We start from the raw sequence: 22,501 nt of genomic DNA, 5'->3' as shown, positions 1-22,501 counted from the left end.
TTCTGCACAGCCTCCGTTAACCGATTGATTGGATAAACCTCACTAATCCGGTGAAGCAGGCCTCGCCGTGCGAAATTCTATGCGGCCGCCGTATCACTCCGGCTACCAACGAGAGTTCCCTTGACTTCCAAGCTATTGAATATGTACTGACAAGGGCCCACATTGAGTGTCATGGTATTTATTGGTGGTATTCCAGTGCACATCACGATGGCCCCAATCCTGTCACCAGTGTATTCCGCGCAGGTTTTATATGCAGCAGGAGCAGTAACAAACACAGCATGCGCCCCCACTCCACCGGCGATCCTGATAACAGCCTCAGGTGCACTACCTTCCTGGAAATCTACGAATGCTTCGGCTCCCATTTCCATTGCCAACTTTCTCTTTGGCTCGCCAGTATCAACCACAATGGGACGCATCCCCAAACACCTTGGATGCCGACCCCGCCACCCCTCCAAGAAAGACTACCCAAGAGCTTGGCTCGATGCCAGATTCAACCAACGATCGATACATAGTGCTTGCACTGCACATAATAGGCCAACGGATTGGTTAGTATACTTGAGGCATAGATTGGCCAAACTTCAAACCCTTCGATCCCTTCGCGGTCTCGGCCCGCGCAGAGAGAACCGTTTATCCAGCAAGTGACATGACTACTAACTAGTATCACGAGTGGCGTGCTTTTTTCCCCCAATCCTGATCGAAAGATCAGAAGCAAGAAAAAGTATCTAAGGGTAAAAAGGTTACAAGAGGTCATATAATAAGATTTCCTGGTGCTAAGAGATAAGATACGCTTCTTAAAAGCAGCAACGTCCCAATTTCCTTCGAAATAAAACATATCAGGCATTATGGTCATTCGGCTTGAAAAATCAAAAAAGTCCCAATCATAAAGAATAACAAAACAGACAAAGGTTAAAACGAACATATCATACATTTAGTCGAAGCCTGCTGCGTCGCTATTAGTCAAGTAACATTCCCATTGTCACGCCACGGATGTCAACTTATGCTCTGTAAAGAAATAATACTATTAGAGCTCGTGTAACTTGAATCACCTCTTTTGGGCTAGCCTCTACACCCTAAGAGCGAACTTGCTGATTTTCAGGCTTGTCCTGACCGTTGTTTGGTATCGTGGTTGTGGCTGTGTTTTCGTACTGAGGCAGGCGTTGCGGGTCATATGCCGGAGGCGGGTTTTCCAGGGTCTCGGTGTTGGCTCGCCTCTGTGGATTATGCATCTCTACATTATCTCCATTTCGAGGTCGAGGTGTTGGCCTTTGAGGCGCCATCCATCCAGTGCCGTAATACGGGCTCAACCCTCTACTGCGACGGCGGCGAGCGATAAATCTAGAAATAAGGTCAGCAAACATACTTCTTGCACCATAAATACACAGGGAACGTACGTGAAAAGAGCGATGCCAGTGAAAATGAATACAGCAATAGCGACTAGGACAACCCATCGTCCCCAAATGTACCAACCGCTTCGATAACAGCCATCGTTTGTATAATAATACCCTGAAAGGCAGTCGTCGGTCGCCATGCTTGCTGTGAAGGAAAAGTAGAAGTAGGATTTTCTGGTTGGTTTCGAAGTGTTGGAGGCTAGATTGCGGTTTGGTGGATGAACGGCTGATAAGAGGACTCTAGAAATGGCCTGTTTGACAATCCGTTGGTATTGTAGAATGAGATAGAAAGAAATTGCTTGCATTAGTAGTAGGCATAGGATATGATCGTTGCTTCTTTATAAGCTGGCTTCTGGACTTTTTCAAAGCAAATATACAAATCAATCTGACAAGACATCATGATGGATGGGGCGCATGTCCTGTGTGGTGCGGGAGGCTGTGCTTTAATTCCAAATAGCGGTAGCTATTGGCATCGCCGACTTCTACTAGTACCAGGCGAAGAGTTTCCGTAAGCAAGCCACTCTTTTACCGTGTTTGGAGAATGCACTAGTTCGATTATGGATCCTGTCACTGGACTGAGCCCCTTCCTGGAATGGCGCAGCCTAAGGTTAAAACACTCAAAAAGGCGTATCGCGATTCGGAATTTGGCCTTCTCTGGGCTTATTAGCGAAAAGTCCCAGTGACCAAGAATTTTTTAAAAATCGCCAAATGGGCGTATACGATTTCCAACGTAAGCGACTTCAACTTAAAAGATTGGTACCATGAGTTGTCGTATTCGATCACCTAATACGACAATCGATGATGCGCCCTTGGCGGCCCACTCCCAAAAGATCTAGTTAGGCTCAGCCCTGGAGATCCAATGGGAAGATTTAATCAAGATATTGTCCCTTTCGGATTTCCAGTCTTCTAATAGTACTATTAGAGTGTCGAATTGAGCAGATCTACCTTGCGGCGACTTTGGAAACATCAAAGGCCTATCAAATTTGGACAGAATATCAGTCAATCTACTAACCATTATGTAGAAAATGCCAATACCGAAAATTTGAACTAAAACTAATCAGGGGAAATGTTCGTCACAAGCCCTGGAGATCATCATCTGATACCCAAATTAAATATCCCAGGCTTTCTTGCAAGCGCAAAAAAGTAACCATGGCAAATCGGCAGCCGAGAAGATCTCCTACTCATCCAGTGTTAAGAGAGAGAAAGGCTCAGATCAGTTCGGCGACATCAGGGACAAAAAAGAAGTTCTCACAATATAGCCCTGGAGATTGGGGTACTAGGGACGACGATCATCAATATCCCATCATTCGTTCAGAACCATCTACTCCGATCGACTTAAATGGCCACTCAAATCAGGGCTGGGTGTTCAAATATACCAAAAGAATCGATTCAAAAATGGCGCAGCAACTGGGAAGGCTAGACTACTCCACTAAGCTGTAACACATGTGGTGAAAAATCGCGCATCGGTCCGTCGCTGACTCCTTCCAGAATAATGCTCATGTGTACCACGCACTGAAATCAAAGTAGGAAAGGAAACGAGAGGAAAACTCCATGGAAATAAATAAAACGCCCGCTATCCTATCCCATGGCGAAATAAAGTGTTATAGAAGAGTTGAGATGCAATATGTTCGTGCGTGCGGATCCGATTTCGGGAAAACAAAGGTATATCAGATGAGAGCTTGATGGCCAGGCGATCAAACGTCGTCCATTGTGCCGGCGGGCTCTTCGCCGCCAGACTCATAGCTACCTGCTGAGCTGAGTTCGTCTTCTGACTCGGTGTCTTCACCCGCCTCGTCTACGGCTTCTTTACTGGCATATTTGGCGACGTATTCTATGCGCTCTAGTTAGGACCTCGAACTGGACGTTACGGTGAGTGCAATACCAACCTTTCACTTTGGCTTCATATGCCTTAGGCTCCCGCATCATTAATGCGGCAGCCTCTCCATTGAGAGGATCCGACGGATTGGGGTAGCGGAGTAACTGTGGCAGGAAAACCTCGAAAATGTTGATCATGTCGTACATGGGTGACCATGTCTGGTTGATGACGTCGAGGCAAACAGAGCCAGATCTGCAAATTGAAATCAGAACCCCATAGTCAAGATGCGATGCTGTGGAGGCTCACAGCTCATCGATATTGGGATGGAAAATCCGGTTGACAAATCCAATACTCGGACTCTTGTAAGGATATTGGTCAGGAAGTTCCACATGGATCTTCCAGTGTCCGCCAGTAAACGGTGCTGGGAGAGTTAGCATGATGTGATCGCCAACCATTATGAGCAAGCCCGCACATACTCTCTTCTGGGCCCTTGAAGCGGACATAGAATTCCTGCCTGGATAATCATGTAAGTCGTTTCCTTGGCAATTTTCGCAGGCGTTTGGTACATACACTGCATGGGGTATTAGTTAGCGAAATTGAACTTGCGACTTGTCGAAGGGGCATAACAAATTCTTACTATTATCGTTCACCAGTGTCACCTCATAGTCACTCATCAACCTATATAGAAGGTCAGATATGCTTCATAGCCCAACTAGTATGTCCTTCGTTCAATCGTATGTGGTGGGAGGTGCGGGGGAGGGGACGGGCGAGCGTACATCCTAGATGAGAGTTAGCATAGGTGCCGAAGGAGTTGCGCGGAAGCTTTGTAGAGCATACTTCATGACCTATAATAGTAAAAGAGTCACAGGTTAGCGACTGCGGGGACCGTGGGAGCTTATCTCCAAGCGCCCGGGGGTACTCACATCGGTCTCGATTCTTCGTTTGGGACTGCTCATGGTGGCGGCGTGGAGGGGCAGAGGGTAATTTCCCAGCAATAGCGAACAGAAGAGGTGTTGAAGCTGCTGGCCTGCGAAGTGGGGGGAAGCTTGGTCGAGGGCGTAACCACGAGAAATAGAGAATGAGGTCACCGCGAGATTGACCGGAGGTGGAGCGGGGGAGCGGAAGTAGAAGCAGCGGTAAAAGTAGAGAGGGCGAGGAGAGGCCGAGGAGAGGCCGAAGGGGCAGTGAAGATCTCCCAAACTAGCTAGATATGTCCAGCAAGTTATTTCCGAGGTATCAGTAGCAGCAATGCGAAAGGAAGAAAGAGAAAGGAAGAGGGGGTTGCCCATTTGGAGCGTAGCAGGTGAACAACGGATGACTCAGCCGGGATCCATGGATCAGAATACACGCAACTGTCCACTTTATTTTACCTTTGTATTCATTGGATATCCAAAGATAACTATTTTATCTGTATGCAGAAGAGAATTGTGCCCAACTAGCGGCTGGGTACTAACTAGATGTTACGTGGCCACCTTGTAAACCTACTCAATCCTGATGTGTTGTACTCGCACACGATCAAGTCTGGAGAGGCTAACTAACCACAGGAGCCGAACTAGTATGCTATAACATTGTATTAGTTATGGCCAGTGGGCAACCTTAGAGTATTCTTGTGCAAAATCTTTTCATATTTAGTGACTATAGAGTACCTCTAGGTATAATTTCTATTCAACCCTTGATACTTTTGGCATATATCACTCTAGGCACTGATTTTAAAGTCGGCCGATGGCGGCGCTTGGGATTTAAGCTCCAACGTAGATCAGCTGTGGTTCTGCCTGTCCCTGTCTCTCTCCCGCCCAAGCCCAACTTCCCCAACTTCCCCCCCACCTTGACCTCCAAACATTAAACACGTCGTTAGTCCTCTTTGGCTTTTGGGACAAGAGCATCGACATGGACCCATCATCACCATCGGAGCGCTCAGCTCGCAACTCTCCCAATCTGTCCAGCGGAGGCACCCCGCTCAGCCATCGACCCAGTCCTAATATAGGCAATACCAGCCGTCAAGGACAACGGCCAGGGCCAGACTCCCCAAGCCTGGAAACTCCGATTCCAGACGACGAACATGGTGCAGACTTACCAATGAACATGACGGCATCTGTTATGCTGACTGGTCTACCCCGTGATGCCCACCAAGCATTGGCTGACGTTGAGGCCATTGATGCTGGCAAAGGTATGACTGGATGATTCTTATCTGATACGCCCACCTTGTCCCTCTCTTCATGTGGAGATACTGCTTTTTTTGGTTTAGCGAAGGCTGTTTTCTTTAATCTGATGAACTTCCGACTAACGTCTCTAGTCACTGTTCGCTTTCAACCGCTTCCATCCGCCCCAATACTCAAGAATCGGGTATTCAAAATTAGCGCCTCTCAAAAATTCGAAACGGTCGTCAAGTTCCTTCGAAAGAAGCTTGACTGCAAAGATACAGACTCCGTTTTCTGCTACGTTAACAGTGTTTTCGCACCCGGTTTAGACGAGGGTGTCGGCGGGTTATTCAGAGTTCGTCCTGTGCTTTCCTATTTGCTAGATCAAGCCGCTAATGAATTACATCGCAGTGTTTCAAAAGCGATGATCAGTTAATTGTTGCTTATTCAATGACGCCGGCATTCGGTTGAGCCAGCACAATGAGACCCTATCGCCGCACGGAACTGATGAATGAACTATGTACAGATGCTGTTTGACACCCAAATAACATGCAAATGATACCTCCCAAATGGTTTACATGATACGGAGGATTCCGTTATTTGCCATAAATTTCGTCCACCGTCTTCTCGAACTTTTGCAGTTCCTCCTTTGTTATGGGATACGTGTATTCCTGTGACGGGAATGCGCGACTCTTGACTTCGTCGCGATACTGTGCGATGCCACGGGCGGCCTCCCCCCCAAACGTCTGCATACTTCTTCACGAATTTCGGAACAAATCGACCCGGCTGGAAGTTGCCAGTCATATCAATCTGAACCAGCACCTGGCCGGAGCAGCCGTTGCCAGCGCCAATCCCGATCGTCGGGACCTTGAGCCTTTGCGTGATAAGAGCGGCTACCTCTGGAGGCATCGCTTCGAGGACAAACATGAATACTCCAGCCTCTTGCATGACCAGCGCGTCTTTCAGGAGCTGCATCGCACTCGTGCACGTCTTTCCCTGGACCCGGAAGCCACCGAGGGCATTCTGACGTTGAGGAGTGAGCCCCACGTGTCCGACGACCGGGATCCCAGCCTGTGTTATCCGCTTGATCGTCGGACCCAATTCCTCGCCACCTTCAATTTTGACTCCCTGCACCCGACCTTCCTTCACGAGACGAAGAGAAGACTCCACCGCTTGTTCGGGGGAGATCTCATAAGACCCCATTGGCAGATCACCCACCTAAGGAGAGAAGCAAAGTGTCAGTCCATGCTAATATGAAACCGGGACAAACCCACAAGGCAACTTACAATGAACGCGCTCTTCGCCCCACGGACCACACTCCTACAATGCAAGATCATATCATCCATATTCACCTCCGTCGTGTTATCCAATCCTAGCGCAACCATGCCCAGACTATCACCGACCAATACGACATCCATCCCCGCGACATCAGCCACGTGAGCACTGGGGAAATCATGCGCCGTCAACATGGTAATCGGCTCACCCTTCTTATAAAGGGTTTTCAATGTCTGCATGGTGACCTTCTTTCGGGCATTGGGAGTATTCGGCGCGGGATCAGGAGAGTTATAGGAGCTGTATCGGATCTGGGAGCGAAGCGGCGAGGAGGGAGTTGAGAGAGCGGGAGATCGAGAGGCTGTGACATTCTTCTGGAAGCGGGGGGTAGTGGCGCGCAATGCGTTCGAAGCCAGTAGGCATGGGGTAAGGAAGCTTCTTCGTGAGAGCGGCCGTAGGGCCGAAGTAGGGACAGTCATAGTGTCGCCGATCAGATCGATGGAGGTAGTGAGGCAAGACGGTGTGAGGGAAGAAGCCCCGGAGGACAGCGGAAAGCGAGAGGATTCAAGCAGTACAGATCAATACAAGCTCACACTTCACACTCAGAGGGTATAAGAAGGAAAATCAAATGAGAAAAACCAAGCTGTAGACCGATTGTTCGCAGTGCAACGAAGCTCAAAGCCAGATGTCACGGCAATGACCTCACAAAATTCCTCGGCACGTGGAAGGAAAGGAAGGGTGATTTCTGGAGTTCTGGGGTAGATTTCACGTTGTTGCTTCTCTCAATATGAGGGCGTTTATATGGATAAACACCACTTCCATCTGTCCGGGAAGTTCTGGGTTATGCAGCGTAGACGGGAGCATCTCCGCTTAAAAAAAGAATCTCGAGGTTGAGCTTCGACCCGCCGCGGCATTAAAGATGCCCGCCACTGAGTACTGCCAGTACTGCCAATACCGCCATTACCGGAGTTCGGTTGTTTGCGGTTACTGGTGATCTGCTCTACCTGGTGGGGCGAGACATGGTGGGGTAGTTTGATGCTGGGCATATAGTATACATTGTTCGGTCTGTGATGATTGCATAGCTTCTGGCTGTCTATTTCTAAAACAAAAATAAAAATTGGGTTTGGATCTAGTTTCTTCGATGAGCTGTGGAAAACCAATAGTACAGTAGATACATACTTAAGTACCGTATCTCCTGTATTCGGCGTAATCGACTCACCGCTTCCCGAATGCGTGGCCGAGGTAACTGCTGTTTTGGGGTTAGTGCGGGGAGAGTGCTGAGGACTGCTTGGTATACTTGGGACTTGGGAACTGACTGGAGTATTTGAACTAAGCATTAGACTATATCGTGTGATAACCGAGGATGAACAGATTCGGCGGGTGAAATTAACAGCCGATGTCGCATGGTCAGAGCTCGTGAGGGGGGGGATTCCGGCTACAACAGGGAGGAAACAGAAAGTGATTATTGTAGAGTCAATAGATTGTAGATACTACTGGAGTGAACAGAACTAAAAAACCACCACTTGCGCCGGGTATTAAGACCCGAAAAATAAGGGGAAAAGGTACAAAGGACTCCACCGGACGAACAAACTAGAGAAAACAGGGTAGATGAGCGAACAATTAGGCCCGTAGGCACTTTTGACAGATGGGATCATGTAACAGGAATGCCATGCAATGCAATGCACCACCCCTCCTTGCAGTCATGTCAAACGTCGACAGGAACCGCCCATACACCACGAGGCCACGGTGGACAGTGAGCCTCCAGACATCCGGATAGAAGATCCGCGGAGTGGGTGCACCACCCCCTGGGCACGAGAAAAGAAACAAAACAAAACAAGGAAAATATGGGTGGGAATCATGATTTGGTAAAGCCTGGTACACCGAGGCATTGTATAAGTAGTTGCGTTTTCCGTAACGAATGCGTTCATGCAAGAATGAGAAGAAAAAGTTGAATAGAAAATACAGTGGGGAGAAAGGTAGTAAAGGAGAAAGATGGGCTCAAAGGAATGGACGACCTCACTCAGGGAGGTCAAGACAGGTTGCTGTATCAGTTAAGTAGCTGCCGTGGCAGTGCTGATGCGAGGTGATAATGAAAACTCCACATAATGCGATGCAGATGTATCGATGCCGTTGGGTATGGTGATGCGATCCAAGATGCCACTTCCCTGGGTAGGGAGACGTGGGTAATCCAATGCTAAATTAAGAGATCTCGAGCGTTGGAAAGGAAGACAAAGATAGGGAAAAAAGGGCCGGCGGCAGCAAAATGCAACAATAGTCGATGGAGGCTTAGATTCGTATTTTCAAAGGTGAACCATGGTGAATCGACATCGACAGATTAACTCGCGAAAAAAATATAATTCATATTCTTCCTTGGGCGGACGTTGGATCTCGAAAAGCAAAGCGTCCAGTTTAGGCCAGTTGGAAGTGTTCTATGCGGATTGGAGGGCATTCACGTAAGGATGCGCTCTTCGAAGTTATCAAAACTGATATTCGTCCTTGAGCGGTCGTTGGATTTCGAAGAGTAAGGCGTCCAGTTCGGCCCAGTTGGAAGTGTTCTGTGCAAATCGCCGATGCTTTCGCGTGAGGGTGTGTTCTTCGAAATCATCAAACTTGTCCCTGCAGTTCTCGCAGTACCCAGGTTTCGGGTCCCGTCGCCGTTGTTCGGGCTTTTTCTGTTGGTTGTCCCGTCGCTCGTCCCGCCGGCGCTTATTGCCAACACCTTCAGATTGATTTCCATCCTCTTCCTGACCGGTTTTCTCGGGGACAGCTGATTTGTTAGACTCGGTTGATTGAGCTCTGGTGGGATTCAGTGACGATCCATTGCTGGGACGTTGAGGCGCGGCCATTGATCCAGTGATGATACCACCAGTCCCCTTTTTCCAGAACCTTCCGTTTCAGCCCGTGAATCTCTTTGCTGAGTCCTGCTTTGGCACCGGGCGCAGCTGCAGTGGAAGAGATCATCTGTGATCGGATAGCGGAAGTGACATTAGATGGTTGGACACCGGATGCCGCAGGCTCGCGGCCAGTATAGAAAGGACCAGTACGAGGGAAATGAGGAGGGATGAAGCTTTCTGAGCTCTTCCTTTCATGGCTTTCTTCGAATGAAGGCTTGGCTGGGATTTCGACTTGAGTTGAAGGCTTGAAATGCTCCTCAATTGACGTCTGTGGCTTGGAGGCTTCTGTAGATGTTTTGGTGTCAACGGGTGTTTCGTTAGTAGGGGCGGGTTGAGGCTGGGGCTCCTCAACATTCTGTCGAGTGGCCTTCTTCTCCTTCTGGGCTTGACGCATGCGGTGTCGATCATATTCTTTGCGGCTGGGAGGTTCATCGATAAAAGGACACTTGCCCAGTGGAGCACTTCGAAACTGGGGCCAAGACCCATCTTGACGTTTGGCTACACGCGAATATTCTCGAACCATGACCGGCTTAGTCTTCTCGTTCATGTCGTGGATGTAAATAAAAGGCCCCTTGAACACCAGCATTTCCATAGACGCCAATGGATCGCGGTCCGATGGCCCATTCAACATCTCTTGGCGAAGGACGCGTGAGAGGTCATTATCACCCTTGCCATGTGAAGCATGGCCACCGGCAGCTTTGCTTCGCGATACAGCATCATGCTGACCAGCAAGCTCATTGTCATTGATCGTCGTGATCATTCGTTGCAACTTCTCCAGTGCCCAGATCTTCATTCCCATCTGTCGAGCTCTTTGCAGGACATCCATGCTTCCTTGATCCCGGCGACCAGCACTCTTGTCCAGTAACGATGGGTTGACGGTTTGAACATGGGCATCACCACTGGCTTCTGGTGTAGCTGTGGACTCTTCGGTTGGGCTCGTGACGGCTTCGGCAGGGATGGGACGAGAGGTGACGACGTGGGTGACTAGTCGTGAAAAGAACTTCTCCTCGCGCTATAAATGAATGTTAGCAACTAGTCCGAACAAAAGATAAGACGTTCATCAATTCCATAACAGGACGAAATGGCCCAACATCTTTAGACGCGATGCATCTTCGGACGGGAAGGGAGTCGCTTACAGCTCCAAGTGCAACAACCTGACGCGAGAACTTTTGGCGAACATCTTCCGGGATACTATCGAAATAGAAGACAAACTGTGGGAAAGCCTTGCGGTAATGTCGTTGCCATTGACGAATGTTATCCAGTGTATCCGCGGATGGCCTCTCGCCTTTGGTTCCCTTCACGACGGGCTGCCGTTCCCGATCTCTCGCCGCAACGAGCTTCTTCTCAAACGCGCTGGGGTTGGCATTGTTGGACCGGCGAGCAAAGAGCCTAGACTCAGTGCTTTGTTGAAGCGTGGATCTACTCCGCGAGGGAGATCGAGTCTCTTGTTCCGCGACATCCATCACTTGCTTCTTGGGCGGAGGCTGGCCGTACGGAATCTCGATTTGAGTTGACCGGGCTCGTTTGGCAGGCAGGAGCCCGGTCCTATGGGGAGAATTGGTTGCATTCGGCACGTTGGCGAGAGGGCGTCGAGTCGACATGTTCAGGGAGGTTTGGGGGGAGGGGGGCACGAATACAGCGGCCATATGGACACAATATCTCTGCTTGACAGATCAAGCGTGTCGATAGCTTCGATTCTGCACAGCTGAGGGTCAAGCTGTCAGAGAGGGGTATTCGAGTTCAAGCACGCGACGTGCTACACGTCCTTAGCTGGTCCCGACAGTGATTTTAGAGGGAGCACTGCATGGTAGCACAGAGAACGGTCGAGTTCGAACTGGAGGGAGAATTCAATTTCACAACGAGGGTAGACAGGCAAGTGGAGGTTGAAGTTGAGGTTGTGAAATTGGGGTTGAAGAAGGAAGAGGTCGAAGGGCAAAATGGGTGTGGTGGAGACCCGCTCCGTTTGTTTTGCCTGCGCCGGGACAACCAACAGGGTCGCGCGAAGCATGAACATCAACATTACATTCCTACGGGCGCGACGTGCCGGGCATTTCTTGGATTTTTAATGCTAATTTGATTTTCGACTTAATTTTCTTCGAGAAATTCCAGACTTCCTTATTCTTCCTTTTCCTCGTCTATTTTGGTCATCGCAACAAAGAAATAGTACCAACCACCGCTAACCACCGGCCAGCCACCCTAGAAAGTAATAGCCCCCACGTCACGTCGAGCGGGGGAGAGGGGGCTGGAGAAGTATTGTACATTTGGTTTCAAGAGGGTATCTGACAGCTACTATACATATGTTGATATTTCTAACTACGCAGTGCTTCAATATCATCAACCTAGTACTCGAGTTAGCCCCTCACTCAGACAATGTCGATCTAAACAAACATAAACATACCTCTTTGACAGCCTCGGGAGTCAGAACAATGGGGTGCTCATCTCCAACGCAGACACTGTCTTCAATGCGAATGCCAATACCACGGAAATGCTCTGGCCATCGCTCATCGTTCGGGACATAAATACCACTGTAGTCGATTAGTGACATGGTACTGGGATATATGGCAGGGGGGGGAACTTGCGGTTCGATAGTAATACACTGTCCAGCCTTCAGGTTATATCCCCGGAGTATCCCGGGCAATCATGTACATCGAGGCCAATATAATGACCCAAGTGGTGGGGGAAGAGGGTGTTGATAGCCTGGTATAGTGTCAGTTGCGGCCCCCTCGTCATAGTTTATGGGGATAGTACTACATACTGTGCCAGACATGTCAAATCCAAGCTGCTTTAGCTGGTCCTTGAGTCCGTTCTCGGCAATGCCGTGAAGTTTGTCCAACGAGAGATTGGCATTCTCACGGCAAAGAGCCAGGCTCGTGCGGTGCACGTTGAGCACCGCATTGTACAAGTCCCGCTGGGGATCAGTGAACTTGCCGCTGACGGGCCAAGTTCTTGTGATATCAGAAATATAGCCACCGAGTTCCTAAAAGTCGGTCAGAACTATCATTTCGCATTTCCTCATCTGATAGAGGAAAGCCGGGATTGTCGGGTACTTACACCACCACCGTCAACAAGAATGAGATCTCCGTCCCTTATTAATTTCGTTAGTTATATGGCTCAATCGCAAATCGAGACAGAGACATACCGCAGAGCATCGTCATTTCTCGTGTAATGAATACTCAGTGCATTCTGCTTTTCATTAGCATGTGTTTATCCTTGCAAAAGTCCTTAGCATCGCATACCTGTCCGCCCGCAACGACGGGAACAAAAGCGCTCCCATCACAGCCGTTCACCTTGAACTGATATTCCAGATACGACATTAAAGCTTTCTCTGTAGCGAAAGTCTGACGCATCGAGTCCGTGAATGAGCGCCCAGCGGCCTGTCCCAGCATGCGCATATGTACTACCTCGTTCTCGCTCTTGAAGGCTCGCATCTCATTAAGGATGGACTTGAGGGGTTTGACCTTGCGGTGATCCACGAATTTCTTCAGCTTCTCTGACGCAACGGTCGGTCCGTAGAGATATCGGTGCAGGGATGACCTCGCGTTATCGAGTGAGGGGATGTCTGAGTAAACCTCCGAGGCGCCGGTCACAATTCTGGGGAGAATGTCTCCGATGTTTTCGATATTCCCTGTCTGTATACCCAGATGTGTTAGCCTTGTTTCCGTCCATTTTGTTTAATTGCGCCTGTGACTACGCGACGTGCAGAACCCACCTCATCCGCGTTGAAGACGTCCACGGCAGCCTGTGTGCCGGACCTTGCACCATCCCAGAGTTCAGCTCGAGCGTCCTTCTCCCTTACGTAGAGGTGGAAGGTGTGATTATCTCCGGATCCATCGTTTCCAATTACTGCAAGTGCGTTGGGCTCGTTGAATCCTAATCCATGGTCAAAATGATTACCTCTGGCGACTTTCGCCCTTGATTGTACCCACCTGTAAGGTAGAAGAAATTGGACTCCTGTCGATACTCATTAAAGATCCCCGGCGCGCGATACTTCACCTCGGACGCGGCGAGAATAGCAACGGCGCCCTTGGGGAGCTTGTTGGCGAGGCGCGACCGACGCTGGGCATATTCGAGTGCGGTGATTCCCGGAGTAACTATAATATTTTGGGGGTCAGTCCAATCCTTCGTAGCGACTTAGGAAGATTCGAAACAGCAAGTATATGCACATACGTTCACCGGGATCGAGGAGGTGGGGGTGTGTCTCGTGCAAAGGCTGGCCGAACTTGAGGTCCGCGGCGAAGACGGACTCGGAGGTAGCGTAAGTCCTGGACGAGCGCGAAGGGGCACGAAGGAAATTGTGACGGGACGGTTGTGTCAGGCTGAACAGACTCGGGCGAGACGAAGGGCGCAGGCGAGCGCATCGGGCGAGTGACCTGCATGCCATTGCGATGTGTATACCCTGACGGAGGTGACCGGTGATAACGATAGCTTGCTGGAGGTGCCCCAGGGTGCTTCCAATTGATCGAAATGGCCCCCGTCGGCGGTGTGGACCAATCACCAACAAAGCGTTGCAATCAGCATACATCGCAGTAGTTACTACCTTAGTACTGTACAGTATCTACCTTATCATCTTGGATCTACCAGGGTTCCCAGGTCTACGCCCTTCAACATAGAATTCACCGATCATTACCTCTTCAAGGCCATCATGTCATGTATATAGTTTCAAATTCTCGGGCGAACACCCATCTTCCAGTCAATCTGCTTCTGGCGCAACCCTTTCCTGGTTCAGTTAAGGCTCGCGGCCAATCGCCGTCGACGCTGGCACGGATGGACCTACTCAAATAGGCGGGCTAAAGCGCGTCGTATTCAGTTGGAAATGATGATAGAAGACTGTGGCACTGGTAAATTGGATATCCAGCTGTCCAGCTGGTCAAGGAGCTGCTGCTTCTCAACAGATATATAAACGAGCATCTCCCAAACTTCAACTTGAAAACTTGGTACACAACTTGAACCACCTCAGGCTACTAGATCCGCAGACTTCCTATTAGTTCAATAGTTGAAACAAAATGGGAAGAACCCTCACCTACCCCAAACGGTCGTCGAACACCGTCAACCGATACAAGCACCGTGGTATGCTTTGCTACTAGTATTGCACCCTGACGAAGCCCCAGTACTATTACTGACTGTGGACTACCCTTCCAGCTACATATGACCTTGGTGCAATCCACACCATCATTAATGCCTCGCCAGTGCTCCATGTGTCCTTTAATCCAGGCCCCGATGACCCTTTCCCCACCATCTTGCCGATGATCGGTCAAATGGGTTCCTTCGAGTACCCCTCCGCGACCATTGACGAGCCGCTGGAATGCTACCTCCACGGCTACGTCAGCTCGCGCATAATGAATCTCGCCCGTGCCTCTGACGGCGAGGGTTTACCCATCTGCGTGGCAACCAGCCAGGTAGATGGTCTAATCCTATCTCTGACGCCCAACTCGCATAGTTACAACTACCGCTCCGCCGTCCTGCACGGCTACGCCAACCTCGTCACAGATGAACAGGAGAAACTATGGGCCATGAAGATGATTACAAACTCCGTTCTTGACGATCGCTGGGATAACTCCCGCGTTCCTCCAGACAAGGCAGAGATGTCATCCACTGTTATCCTGAAGGTCAAGGTCATGGATGGCAGCGGCAAGATTCGAGATGGCGGCGTCTCGGATGAGCGCAAGGATACCGAGGATCCGCAGATCACTGGTCGTATTTGGACGGGCGTTGTGCCTGTCTGGCAGAGTTTTGGCACGCCGGTCCCTAGTGGTAATGGTAAACTTGCGGAGGTTCCCAAGCATATCACCTCTTACATTGAGACCAAGAATAAGCAGAATCAGGCTTTGGCAGAGAGCGCTGTTGTTGTTAAGCTGCCCCCTGAGGAGCAGCACTAAGATTATTGCTAGGATAGATGAACATGATAGCTGATTTATATTTGTTTTTGATGCCAAGTAAATGTTCCGACGCTGTATGGACTACTAGTACATAGTAACCACCGTACAAGATCCACCTGGGCATCCATGAAGGACCCATGACAGCCTGGGACTACCAGGGCCGAAATTCTGTTACTTTCTTTCACAAGATCGCTGTGTGACTCACTTCTCGAGCAGGACTCGGAGTCTTACTGATTGTCTCTTTGTTGACACATAAGTTGGTCACGTGTGAGGCTTTCTTTGAAGCGATGTCAAAGAATCAAACCAGTGCAGGATCTATTTCAGTGAAAAAAAAACTAGACAGACCAGCATAACGCGAGTGTGACTTATGTAGTAACTACGAGTAGTACGGAGTAAAGTAAAGTAGTTCTTGTACTCGGGAAATTCTAAATTCTTTGACGGGCCCCGCTGAGATCGGCGCCCCACGCCATTTTCTCCAACAAAATTGGGGAACTCAGCTCTTCATATACTTATATCCATCAGCATTTTGCTTTCTCTTTCGCCTCATCATCCTCATCCTCATTCTCCCTTCCTCATCATGGCCTCAACTACCAAACAGGCCGCCCGTGCCGCTCTTCCTTTGACCGATCGCGAGTCTTTTGCTGCTCATTTAAAGAAATGTCGGCGTATCGTCGCTTTGGTGGGTGCTGGTCTCTCTGCAGCCTCGGGTCTACCAACTTTCCGCGGCGCTGGAGGACTCTGGCGTACCCACGATGCAACCGATCTAGCGACCCCAGAAGCATTTGACGAAAACCCGGACCTAGTTTGGCAGTTCTACAGCTTTCGTCGACACATGGCGTTGAAAGCAGCCCCGAATAAGGGACACTATGCGTTGGCGGAGTTGTCGCGAAAGAATAGAGACTTTATTACCCTTTCTCAGAATGTCGACGGTAAGATCCTTGGATATAATTTAATTTTCCCAATTCTGTGGTCTTGCGAAACTTTCGTTTAACGTGATTATTATGTCGGGGGGGCTCAGGTCTATCGCAACGAGCACAACACCCTCCTGGACAGTTACATCTACTCCACGGCTCACTTTTCGATATCAAATGCACTGATTTCTACTGCAAATACACCCGGGAGGATTTTACTGACCCTATTGTTCCCGCTTTGGCCATTCCCAAGAAGTCATCGCTCAAGAATAATGAAAAGAAAGAAGAAAATGTGGTGGCACAGCAAACGGATAAACCGTATGGCGATCAAGAGAAGGAGGCTGAAGAGGACCAGAAGGTGGGCGATGAGAAGAAAAAGTGCAAGGAAGAGAACAAAGATGAGTCCGATGAAGAGATCGACATCTCCGACATCAGCAATCATATCCCCAATATCTCGAATGAAGAGCTGCCCCAATGCCCGGAATGCAAGGGTCTTCTCCGACCCGGAGTGGTCTGGTTTGGAGAGCCCCTGCCCACCACTACATTGGAAACAGTTGAGAACTGGATGGACTCTGAGCCTATTGATCTGATGCTCGTCATCGGCACGAGCGCTCAGGTCTCCCAGCTGCGGGCTACGTTGATGAAGCCCGTGACCAGGGAGCACGAGTAGCCGTGATCAATATGGAGCCCTACTCCCCCAAAAGTTCGCGGGCGGAGCCGCTGCAAGAGACTGATTGGTTTTTCGAGGGTGATGCGAGTGTCATCCTCCCAGATATTTTGAAGAGTGTGATTGGTGAGATTTGATCGGGATGGTGCATGGCATGGCGTTACATTTGGCTTGATTATTGGAAGTTTTCATAGGAATAATAACATTGGAGATTTTGAATGGTCCTATGTTATGCAGTGTAGAATTAAATCAAAGCAAGTGCTTTGCCTCGATACCATGATAATGATGTATGATTTTCCCTGGAGTACTATAGGTAGAGCTACAGTGTACATCTTGATAACTACGCTGAAAAATCACCACTTCCAAGATTCATTACCGGGTCAACCACCGATGGAAAGCAGCCGGCTCTTAAAATTTAAACCAGGCGAGTTCTCGATATCCTCATTTGTTGTTCCAACTCCAACTTGAAGGTTGAGTGTTTGCCCTTTGTTGATCTTGTTGATCTGTGTTGTAGCCTCAGGCAGAGACCGTTGCTGGGGAATCCGCCGGGCGAAAACAAATTGTCTATCGATAACGCCGTGCCATTCGGATTCTCGATTCTTTCTCATCTCCCCGCCCCCGCGCGTCGATTTATCTGACAGGTGTACTAACTTCAGGTGAGTATTCGATTGAAATCTTCAACTTTCTGATCGGAGACTGTGGATCACCATGGTAATCACACCACACCAGTCCAGTGGAACTGATTGTTGATGGTTATTATGGTACCCCGCCAAACCGTGACAAGCCCACCTTGAATACTTGGTAACTTGCAATGCTACGACACACAAGCTGATTCCTCCTATTCTAGCTAAACGAAATCGAATTAGACGATCAAAGTCTCCAAACAGTCCCTCGACATTTGCCCAGACCAAACCATCAGCTTCTCGAACTTATTTGATCCCAAGTTGTCAAATCCGCAAACGTCGCCACGTTGGAGAATCCCCAAACACCCTCCACCAAACACCAACCATGGCTAGAGAGAGCAATGCTCCGGTCGAGGGTATAACCCCGCGGAAGACGAATGAGCAGTCTCAGAGCTCCGCCTCCCAGCATCCGGAGTTTGGCAGACCCTCGCCGATGGGACAACCTCAGCGCCAACAACCGCCCCAGCGCCAACAACAGCCCCAGCCTCGCCCAGCCAACTCCAACCACCCCTTTAATATTCCAAAATCCAATCATTCAAGACCTGAGCATCACCGCCCCGCCCTCGCCCCGTATCCTCCTTTGCTACCCAACAACACGGACCATCACACTACCGACCACAAGGTGCGCCAACACCAGGCGCAGGCATGGCAACACCCTCCGCAAAACGGCCATTCGACCCATTTAAGCCAGTCAGGCCCTCGGCATACAATGATCACCGCCCCTCGTATCAAACAGGCGCGACCCCGATCAAACGCCCCGAGCATATCAATTACACAACACCGGCTGCCCCGCGCCCTATCTTTCAGTCTAAAGCAGGCCCCCCGAAAGCTTCAAATGCATCGAAAAACCTTCAGGCTTTCATAGACTTGACCCAAGATGACCCCCATCAGACTTACAGAGACTCCCAGAGCACTAGCCATGGGCCTAGCTTTGGCGCCATGGACGTCAACGGTTACGTTGATACCGAGAAGGCGAATGAAAACATCAAGGCTCTCCTGGAAGGTGCATTTGAGGATGAGGATGAGGAGAAGCCTGTTAAGTCCAAATCCAAGAAAAATGGCAAGAAGAAGCAGTCAAAGAAGGCCAAGGCTGCGGATAAGGTCAAGTCTACTGAACCCGCTAAGGCGGAGAAAAAGGACGCAAGTGATGACCTTGATGACCTGGCAGCCCAACTCGAAGGTGTTACTGTCAATGACCCCAAGACAACCGAGCCGAAGCCTGAGGAGCTTGATACCAAGGTGCTTGGTACCTCAGGAGGAGCATCGGACTCGGAGGCAGCGGAGAAGGACGATGTCGCCGATCCGGAGGATGAGGATGAGGAAGATGATGCAGAGGCTGAGAATGAGGAAGATGACGAAGAAGACGAAGACGAAGATGAAGAAGAGGATGACGACGCAATCATCCCAGGCTTGAAAGTCAACCTTCTTCCTCATCAAGTCGAGGGCGTCAAATGGATGTGCAACAAAGAAACGGGACAACGTACGACTAAGGGGATTTACCCTAAAGGCGGGATCCTCGCCGACGACATGGGCTTAGGAAAGACTGTCCAAGCCATCGCCCTAATGCTCCAAAACAACAAGTCTGAATACGAACACAGCGATAAATTCGATTCATCTGCGGCCAAGAAAGACGATTATGCACCACCGGCAGCCAAGCTCAGCAAGACGACACTCGTTGTGGCACCGTTGGCGCTGATCAAGCAATGGGAAGGAGAGATCCTCGATAAAATTGAGAAAACACACAGACTTCGTGTCTGCGTGTATCACGGAACAAACCGTGCGAAAACGGCCACTTCGCTGGGTGATTATGATGTTGTAATTACCACCTATGGAACTCTCACGTCGGAGTCTGGAACAGCCGCCGCAGACAAGGCCAAGAAATCTGGAATCTTCTCTGTTTATTGGTATCGCATTATTCTCGATGAGGCCCATACTATCAAGAACCGGAACGCGAAAGCAACTCAGGCAGCCTATTCTCTGGACGCCAAGTTCCGCTGGTGCCTGACGGGAACTCCTATGCAGAACAATCTTGATGAGTTACAGAGTCTGATTAGATTCCTCCGAATCAAGCCATACGATGAGCTGGCTGCCTGGCGAGATCAGATTAGTCGTCCTCTCAACAACGGCCGTGGTGGTCTCGCCATCCAACGCCTACAAGTATACTTGAAGGCTTTTATGAAACGTCGCACCAAGGACGTCCTGAAGAACAACGCCAACTTGAAGGCTGGCGCAGACGAGAAGAATAAAAAGTCGAATGGCTTCCATATCGTCAAGCGTGAAGTCATCAGGGTCGACGGCGAGCTTATGGAAGGCGAATTGAACTTCTACAAACGCCTCGAGAAACGCACAGAAAACAGATTGGAGGAGATGATGGGAGGCAAGCTTGACTATGCCGGGGCGTTGGTCCTGCTCTTGCGTCTTCGTCAAGCTTGCAACCACCCCGATCTGGTTAAGAGTGACTTGGCTGCGGATAAGGACGTTCTTTTGCAGAATGGCAACAATGGTAGTCAGTCCAAGGAGACAAAGTCGAACGATTTGGACGACGTGGCCGATCTTTTCGGTGCTTTGAGTGTCGTCACGAAGAAATGCGATGTTTGCCAGACCGAACTCAGCCAGGAGGAAGGAAAGAGTGGCGCAAGCCGCTGCGGCGAGTGCGAGGCCAATCTGAACACGGATTTCATGACCAAGACTAAGACCAAGAAAGACAGGTCAAAGAAGAAGAAGAAGCCTCACCGACATCTCAAGGAAGCCGCCCCGGAAGCCGCCTCCCAAGCAGCGCGATCCCGCAAGAACCGACGTGTCATTCTGGATAGTGATGACGACGAGGAGGATGAGGAGGCCGAGTGGATTGTCCCAGAAGACAAACGCGACATGCCAAACCTCGGCAAGGCTGGAGGCTCTGAAGATGAAGATGCTGAAGGCGGGGGAGACTGGCTGGGCGTATCTGACTCGGGTACAGAAGACGAGATTGATTCTCCTTCACGCAAAAAGAGCCAGCCTATCATTTTGAGTGATTCTGAAGATGAAACAGCATCCGAATCCGAATCCGAATCCGAATCCGATGAGGATATCTATGAAACCCCCATAGCAGCTGACGGCGTGCTGCCTTCAACCAAGATTCGCCACTTGATGAAGATTCTCAACAAAGAGTCGGCGGACTACAAGTTCATCGTGTTCTCGGTCTTCACGTCCATGCTCGACAAGGTTGAGCCTTTCCTGAAACGCTCTAATATCGGCTTCGCTCGTTACGATGGTGGAATGAGAAACGATCACCGCGAGGCGAGTCTGAACAAGCTTCGCAATAACAGCGGTACCCGTGTGCTTCTCTGCAGTCTGCGGGCCGGTGCCCTTGGTCTCAATTTGACCGCAGCCAGCCGCGTCGTGATTATGGAGCCGTTCTGGAATCCTGTATGTTTTCAATCTTCTATTAAAATGCCGCGGAAACTTTACTAATGCATCTGATCTAGTTCGTGGAAGAACAAGCTATTGATCGTGTTCATCGACTCAACCAGACAGTCGACGTCAAGATCTATAGAATGATCATTAAGAACAGTGTCGAGGAGCGAATCGTCGATCTCCAAAACCGAAAGCGTGAACTCGCTAATATGACCATCGAAGGCAAGTCTGCCGCAGGCAAGCTGACCATGCGCGACATGATGGCCCTGTTTGGTCGCGATGCGGAGTCTCGTTTCGAGGACAAGCAGAACACTTTGGACTTCAAGAAGCCGAGCGTTCTCCGAGGACCTGACGAAGACAAAGATTATGCCCCTTCTTCACAGAATTCAGCCCGTTCTGATTCCCGAGATCAGGCGCGGCGGCAACAGTCGAATCGTTCCAGCCCAGAGGACTCGGTTTATGGTCGGCGTTGGTAGACCTGCCTTGGACGAATGATATCAAGAGTTTGATGAAATCAATTTAATGAGTGATAGATACATAGGGATACTTGTATTCCACCAGGACATGATCTGTTATTTTCTTTCTACTGTTTTTACTTGCCGCAGGCGTACATGAGAAATGATTGCTTCTGCTCTTCCTTCTTGTACGATGCTCCGAGTTTTTTCTCTGCATAAACTGAATCCTTTCTCTAAACCAGACCCATGGATAAACCGGGATATTTAACATGGCTCATGCGGGATAATACTTAAACCCGGAGCTAATGCCCACGAGTCAAATTGCGGAGGCAAGCCATAGCCCATGGCAAATCTGCACGCGGTCCGGAAGTGAGCCCCGAAAGGGCAACTTGTCTGGAGTTATTCTCCTTGGAGTTTCGATTTCTGATGCTTTGGAGATTTTTGTTTTTGTTTTTGTTTTTCTTTGGGCCATGGTTTGAATTGCGTACTACACACCTGTGCACGAAAAGACTGGGATCGTATACTTGGTCACTGCCATTTTCAGTCTTTCATCTAACCACAAGAATTCGTACTCGATGAATGTAGGAACATAAAACGACTAGGTCGATGATACAGATAGACTTGACTGTAGACTAACTTTAGCTACTAAGGGACACCCGGGTGATCCGCACCGAGACCATGTTCTGAGGCAACTAGACGCCTGTCTGAGACCAGGGTCCAACCAAGGGTCACACCCCCTGCCAGAAATCACTCGTGGCTCTACTTTGTAAGCGGCAGATTCTCCAGTCGATTGCTTCCGTGAGAGTGCCGTGGAAAGACAAATTATGGCAAATCTGTGTACTGCTCTAAACATGCGTCCCAGATGTCAATTCGACGGACTGGCGAACCTGACTTGGGACAATCACTTGCAACTTGAAGTTTCAGATCGAACAGGTCAAAAACCCCAATGAAATATTTATTGTTTAGCATCTGCAGGCCAGGACTGTGGAAAATGCCCCTCGAAAA

At 49.7% G+C, this 22,501-nt stretch overlaps 9 protein-coding genes across 9 annotated transcripts; 4 read left to right on the top strand and 5 right to left on the bottom strand.

Annotated features, from left to right (window-relative positions):
- Nucleotides 1–1,070: 1,070 nt before the first annotated feature.
- N7509_010785 (resistance to Congo red protein) lies at nt 1,071–1,528 on the bottom strand (the record flags this gene model as incomplete). The annotated part of the gene is made up of 2 exons (XM_056635422.1): nt 1,071–1,335; nt 1,392–1,528. The coding sequence occupies 2 exons, from the start codon at nt 1,526–1,528 to the stop codon at nt 1,071–1,073; spliced, it is 402 nt and encodes a 133-aa protein (XP_056486042.1).
- Nucleotides 1,529–3,082: 1,554 nt separating this feature from the next.
- On the bottom strand, nt 3,083–4,160 carry N7509_010784 (E2 ubiquitin-conjugating protein UBC8; the record flags this gene model as incomplete). The annotated part of the gene is made up of 5 exons (XM_056635421.1): nt 3,083–3,219; nt 3,275–3,456; nt 3,511–3,625; nt 3,706–3,775; nt 4,128–4,160. The coding sequence occupies 5 exons, from the start codon at nt 4,158–4,160 to the stop codon at nt 3,083–3,085; spliced, it is 537 nt and encodes a 178-aa protein (XP_056486041.1).
- A 931-nt stretch (nt 4,161–5,091) lies between these two features.
- N7509_010783 (ubiquitin-like protein ATG12) lies at nt 5,092–5,813 on the top strand (the record flags this gene model as incomplete). The annotated part of the gene is made up of 3 exons (XM_056635420.1): nt 5,092–5,371; nt 5,498–5,697; nt 5,754–5,813. 3 exons carry the CDS (start codon nt 5,092–5,094, stop codon nt 5,811–5,813), a joined length of 540 nt encoding a protein of 179 aa, XP_056486040.1.
- Nucleotides 5,814–5,938: 125 nt separating this feature from the next.
- On the bottom strand, nt 5,939–7,093 carry N7509_010782 (3-methyl-2-oxobutanoate hydroxymethyltransferase ECM31; the record flags this gene model as incomplete). Its single annotated transcript, XM_056635419.1, is given in 3 exon segments — nt 5,939–6,088; nt 6,105–6,560; nt 6,629–7,093. The coding sequence occupies 3 exon segments, from the start codon at nt 7,091–7,093 to the stop codon at nt 5,939–5,941; spliced, it is 1,071 nt and encodes a 356-aa protein (XP_056486039.1).
- Nucleotides 7,094–9,091: 1,998 nt separating this feature from the next.
- On the bottom strand, nt 9,092–11,154 carry N7509_010781 (protein serine/threonine kinase activating protein nimO; the record flags this gene model as incomplete). Its single annotated transcript, XM_056635418.1, has 3 exons — nt 9,092–9,394; nt 9,429–10,520; nt 10,645–11,154. 3 exons carry the CDS (start codon nt 11,152–11,154, stop codon nt 9,092–9,094), a joined length of 1,905 nt encoding a protein of 634 aa, XP_056486038.1.
- Nucleotides 11,155–11,817: 663 nt separating this feature from the next.
- N7509_010780 (aminopeptidase P family protein) lies at nt 11,818–13,889 on the bottom strand (the record flags this gene model as incomplete). Its single annotated transcript, XM_056635417.1, has 10 exons — nt 11,818–11,847; nt 11,907–12,104; nt 12,155–12,205; nt 12,264–12,485; nt 12,560–12,593; nt 12,648–12,691; nt 12,745–13,137; nt 13,218–13,378; nt 13,435–13,599; nt 13,676–13,889. 10 exons carry the CDS (start codon nt 13,887–13,889, stop codon nt 11,818–11,820), a joined length of 1,512 nt encoding a protein of 503 aa, XP_056486037.1.
- Nucleotides 13,890–14,511: 622 nt separating this feature from the next.
- N7509_010779 (pyridoxamine 5'-phosphate oxidase family protein) lies at nt 14,512–15,384 on the top strand (the record flags this gene model as incomplete). The annotated part of the gene is made up of 2 exons (XM_056635416.1): nt 14,512–14,575; nt 14,648–15,384. 2 exons carry the CDS (start codon nt 14,512–14,514, stop codon nt 15,382–15,384), a joined length of 801 nt encoding a protein of 266 aa, XP_056486036.1.
- A 577-nt stretch (nt 15,385–15,961) lies between these two features.
- Nucleotides 15,962–16,965, top strand: N7509_010778 (uncharacterized protein; the record flags this gene model as incomplete). Its single annotated transcript, XM_056635415.1, has 2 exons — nt 15,962–16,313; nt 16,403–16,965. The coding sequence occupies 2 exons, from the start codon at nt 15,962–15,964 to the stop codon at nt 16,963–16,965; spliced, it is 915 nt and encodes a 304-aa protein (XP_056486035.1).
- A 1,005-nt stretch (nt 16,966–17,970) lies between these two features.
- Nucleotides 17,971–21,517, top strand: N7509_010777 (putative SNF2 family helicase/ATPase; the record flags this gene model as incomplete). The annotated part of the gene is made up of 3 exons (XM_056635414.1): nt 17,971–18,267; nt 18,333–21,053; nt 21,113–21,517. 3 exons carry the CDS (start codon nt 17,971–17,973, stop codon nt 21,515–21,517), a joined length of 3,423 nt encoding a protein of 1,140 aa, XP_056486034.1.
- Nucleotides 21,518–22,501: the final 984 nt, after the last annotated feature.

Source organism: Penicillium cosmopolitanum (genome assembly GCF_028827165.1).
Source record: "Penicillium cosmopolitanum strain IBT 29677 chromosome Unknown utg000009l:1.0-9042332.0:1.0-9050551.0, whole genome shotgun sequence".
NCBI classification, from domain to species: domain Eukaryota; kingdom Fungi; phylum Ascomycota; class Eurotiomycetes; order Eurotiales; family Aspergillaceae; genus Penicillium; species Penicillium cosmopolitanum.
The sequence above is the reverse complement of the archived record's forward strand: the minus strand, read 5'-3'. Positions and strand labels throughout refer to the sequence as shown.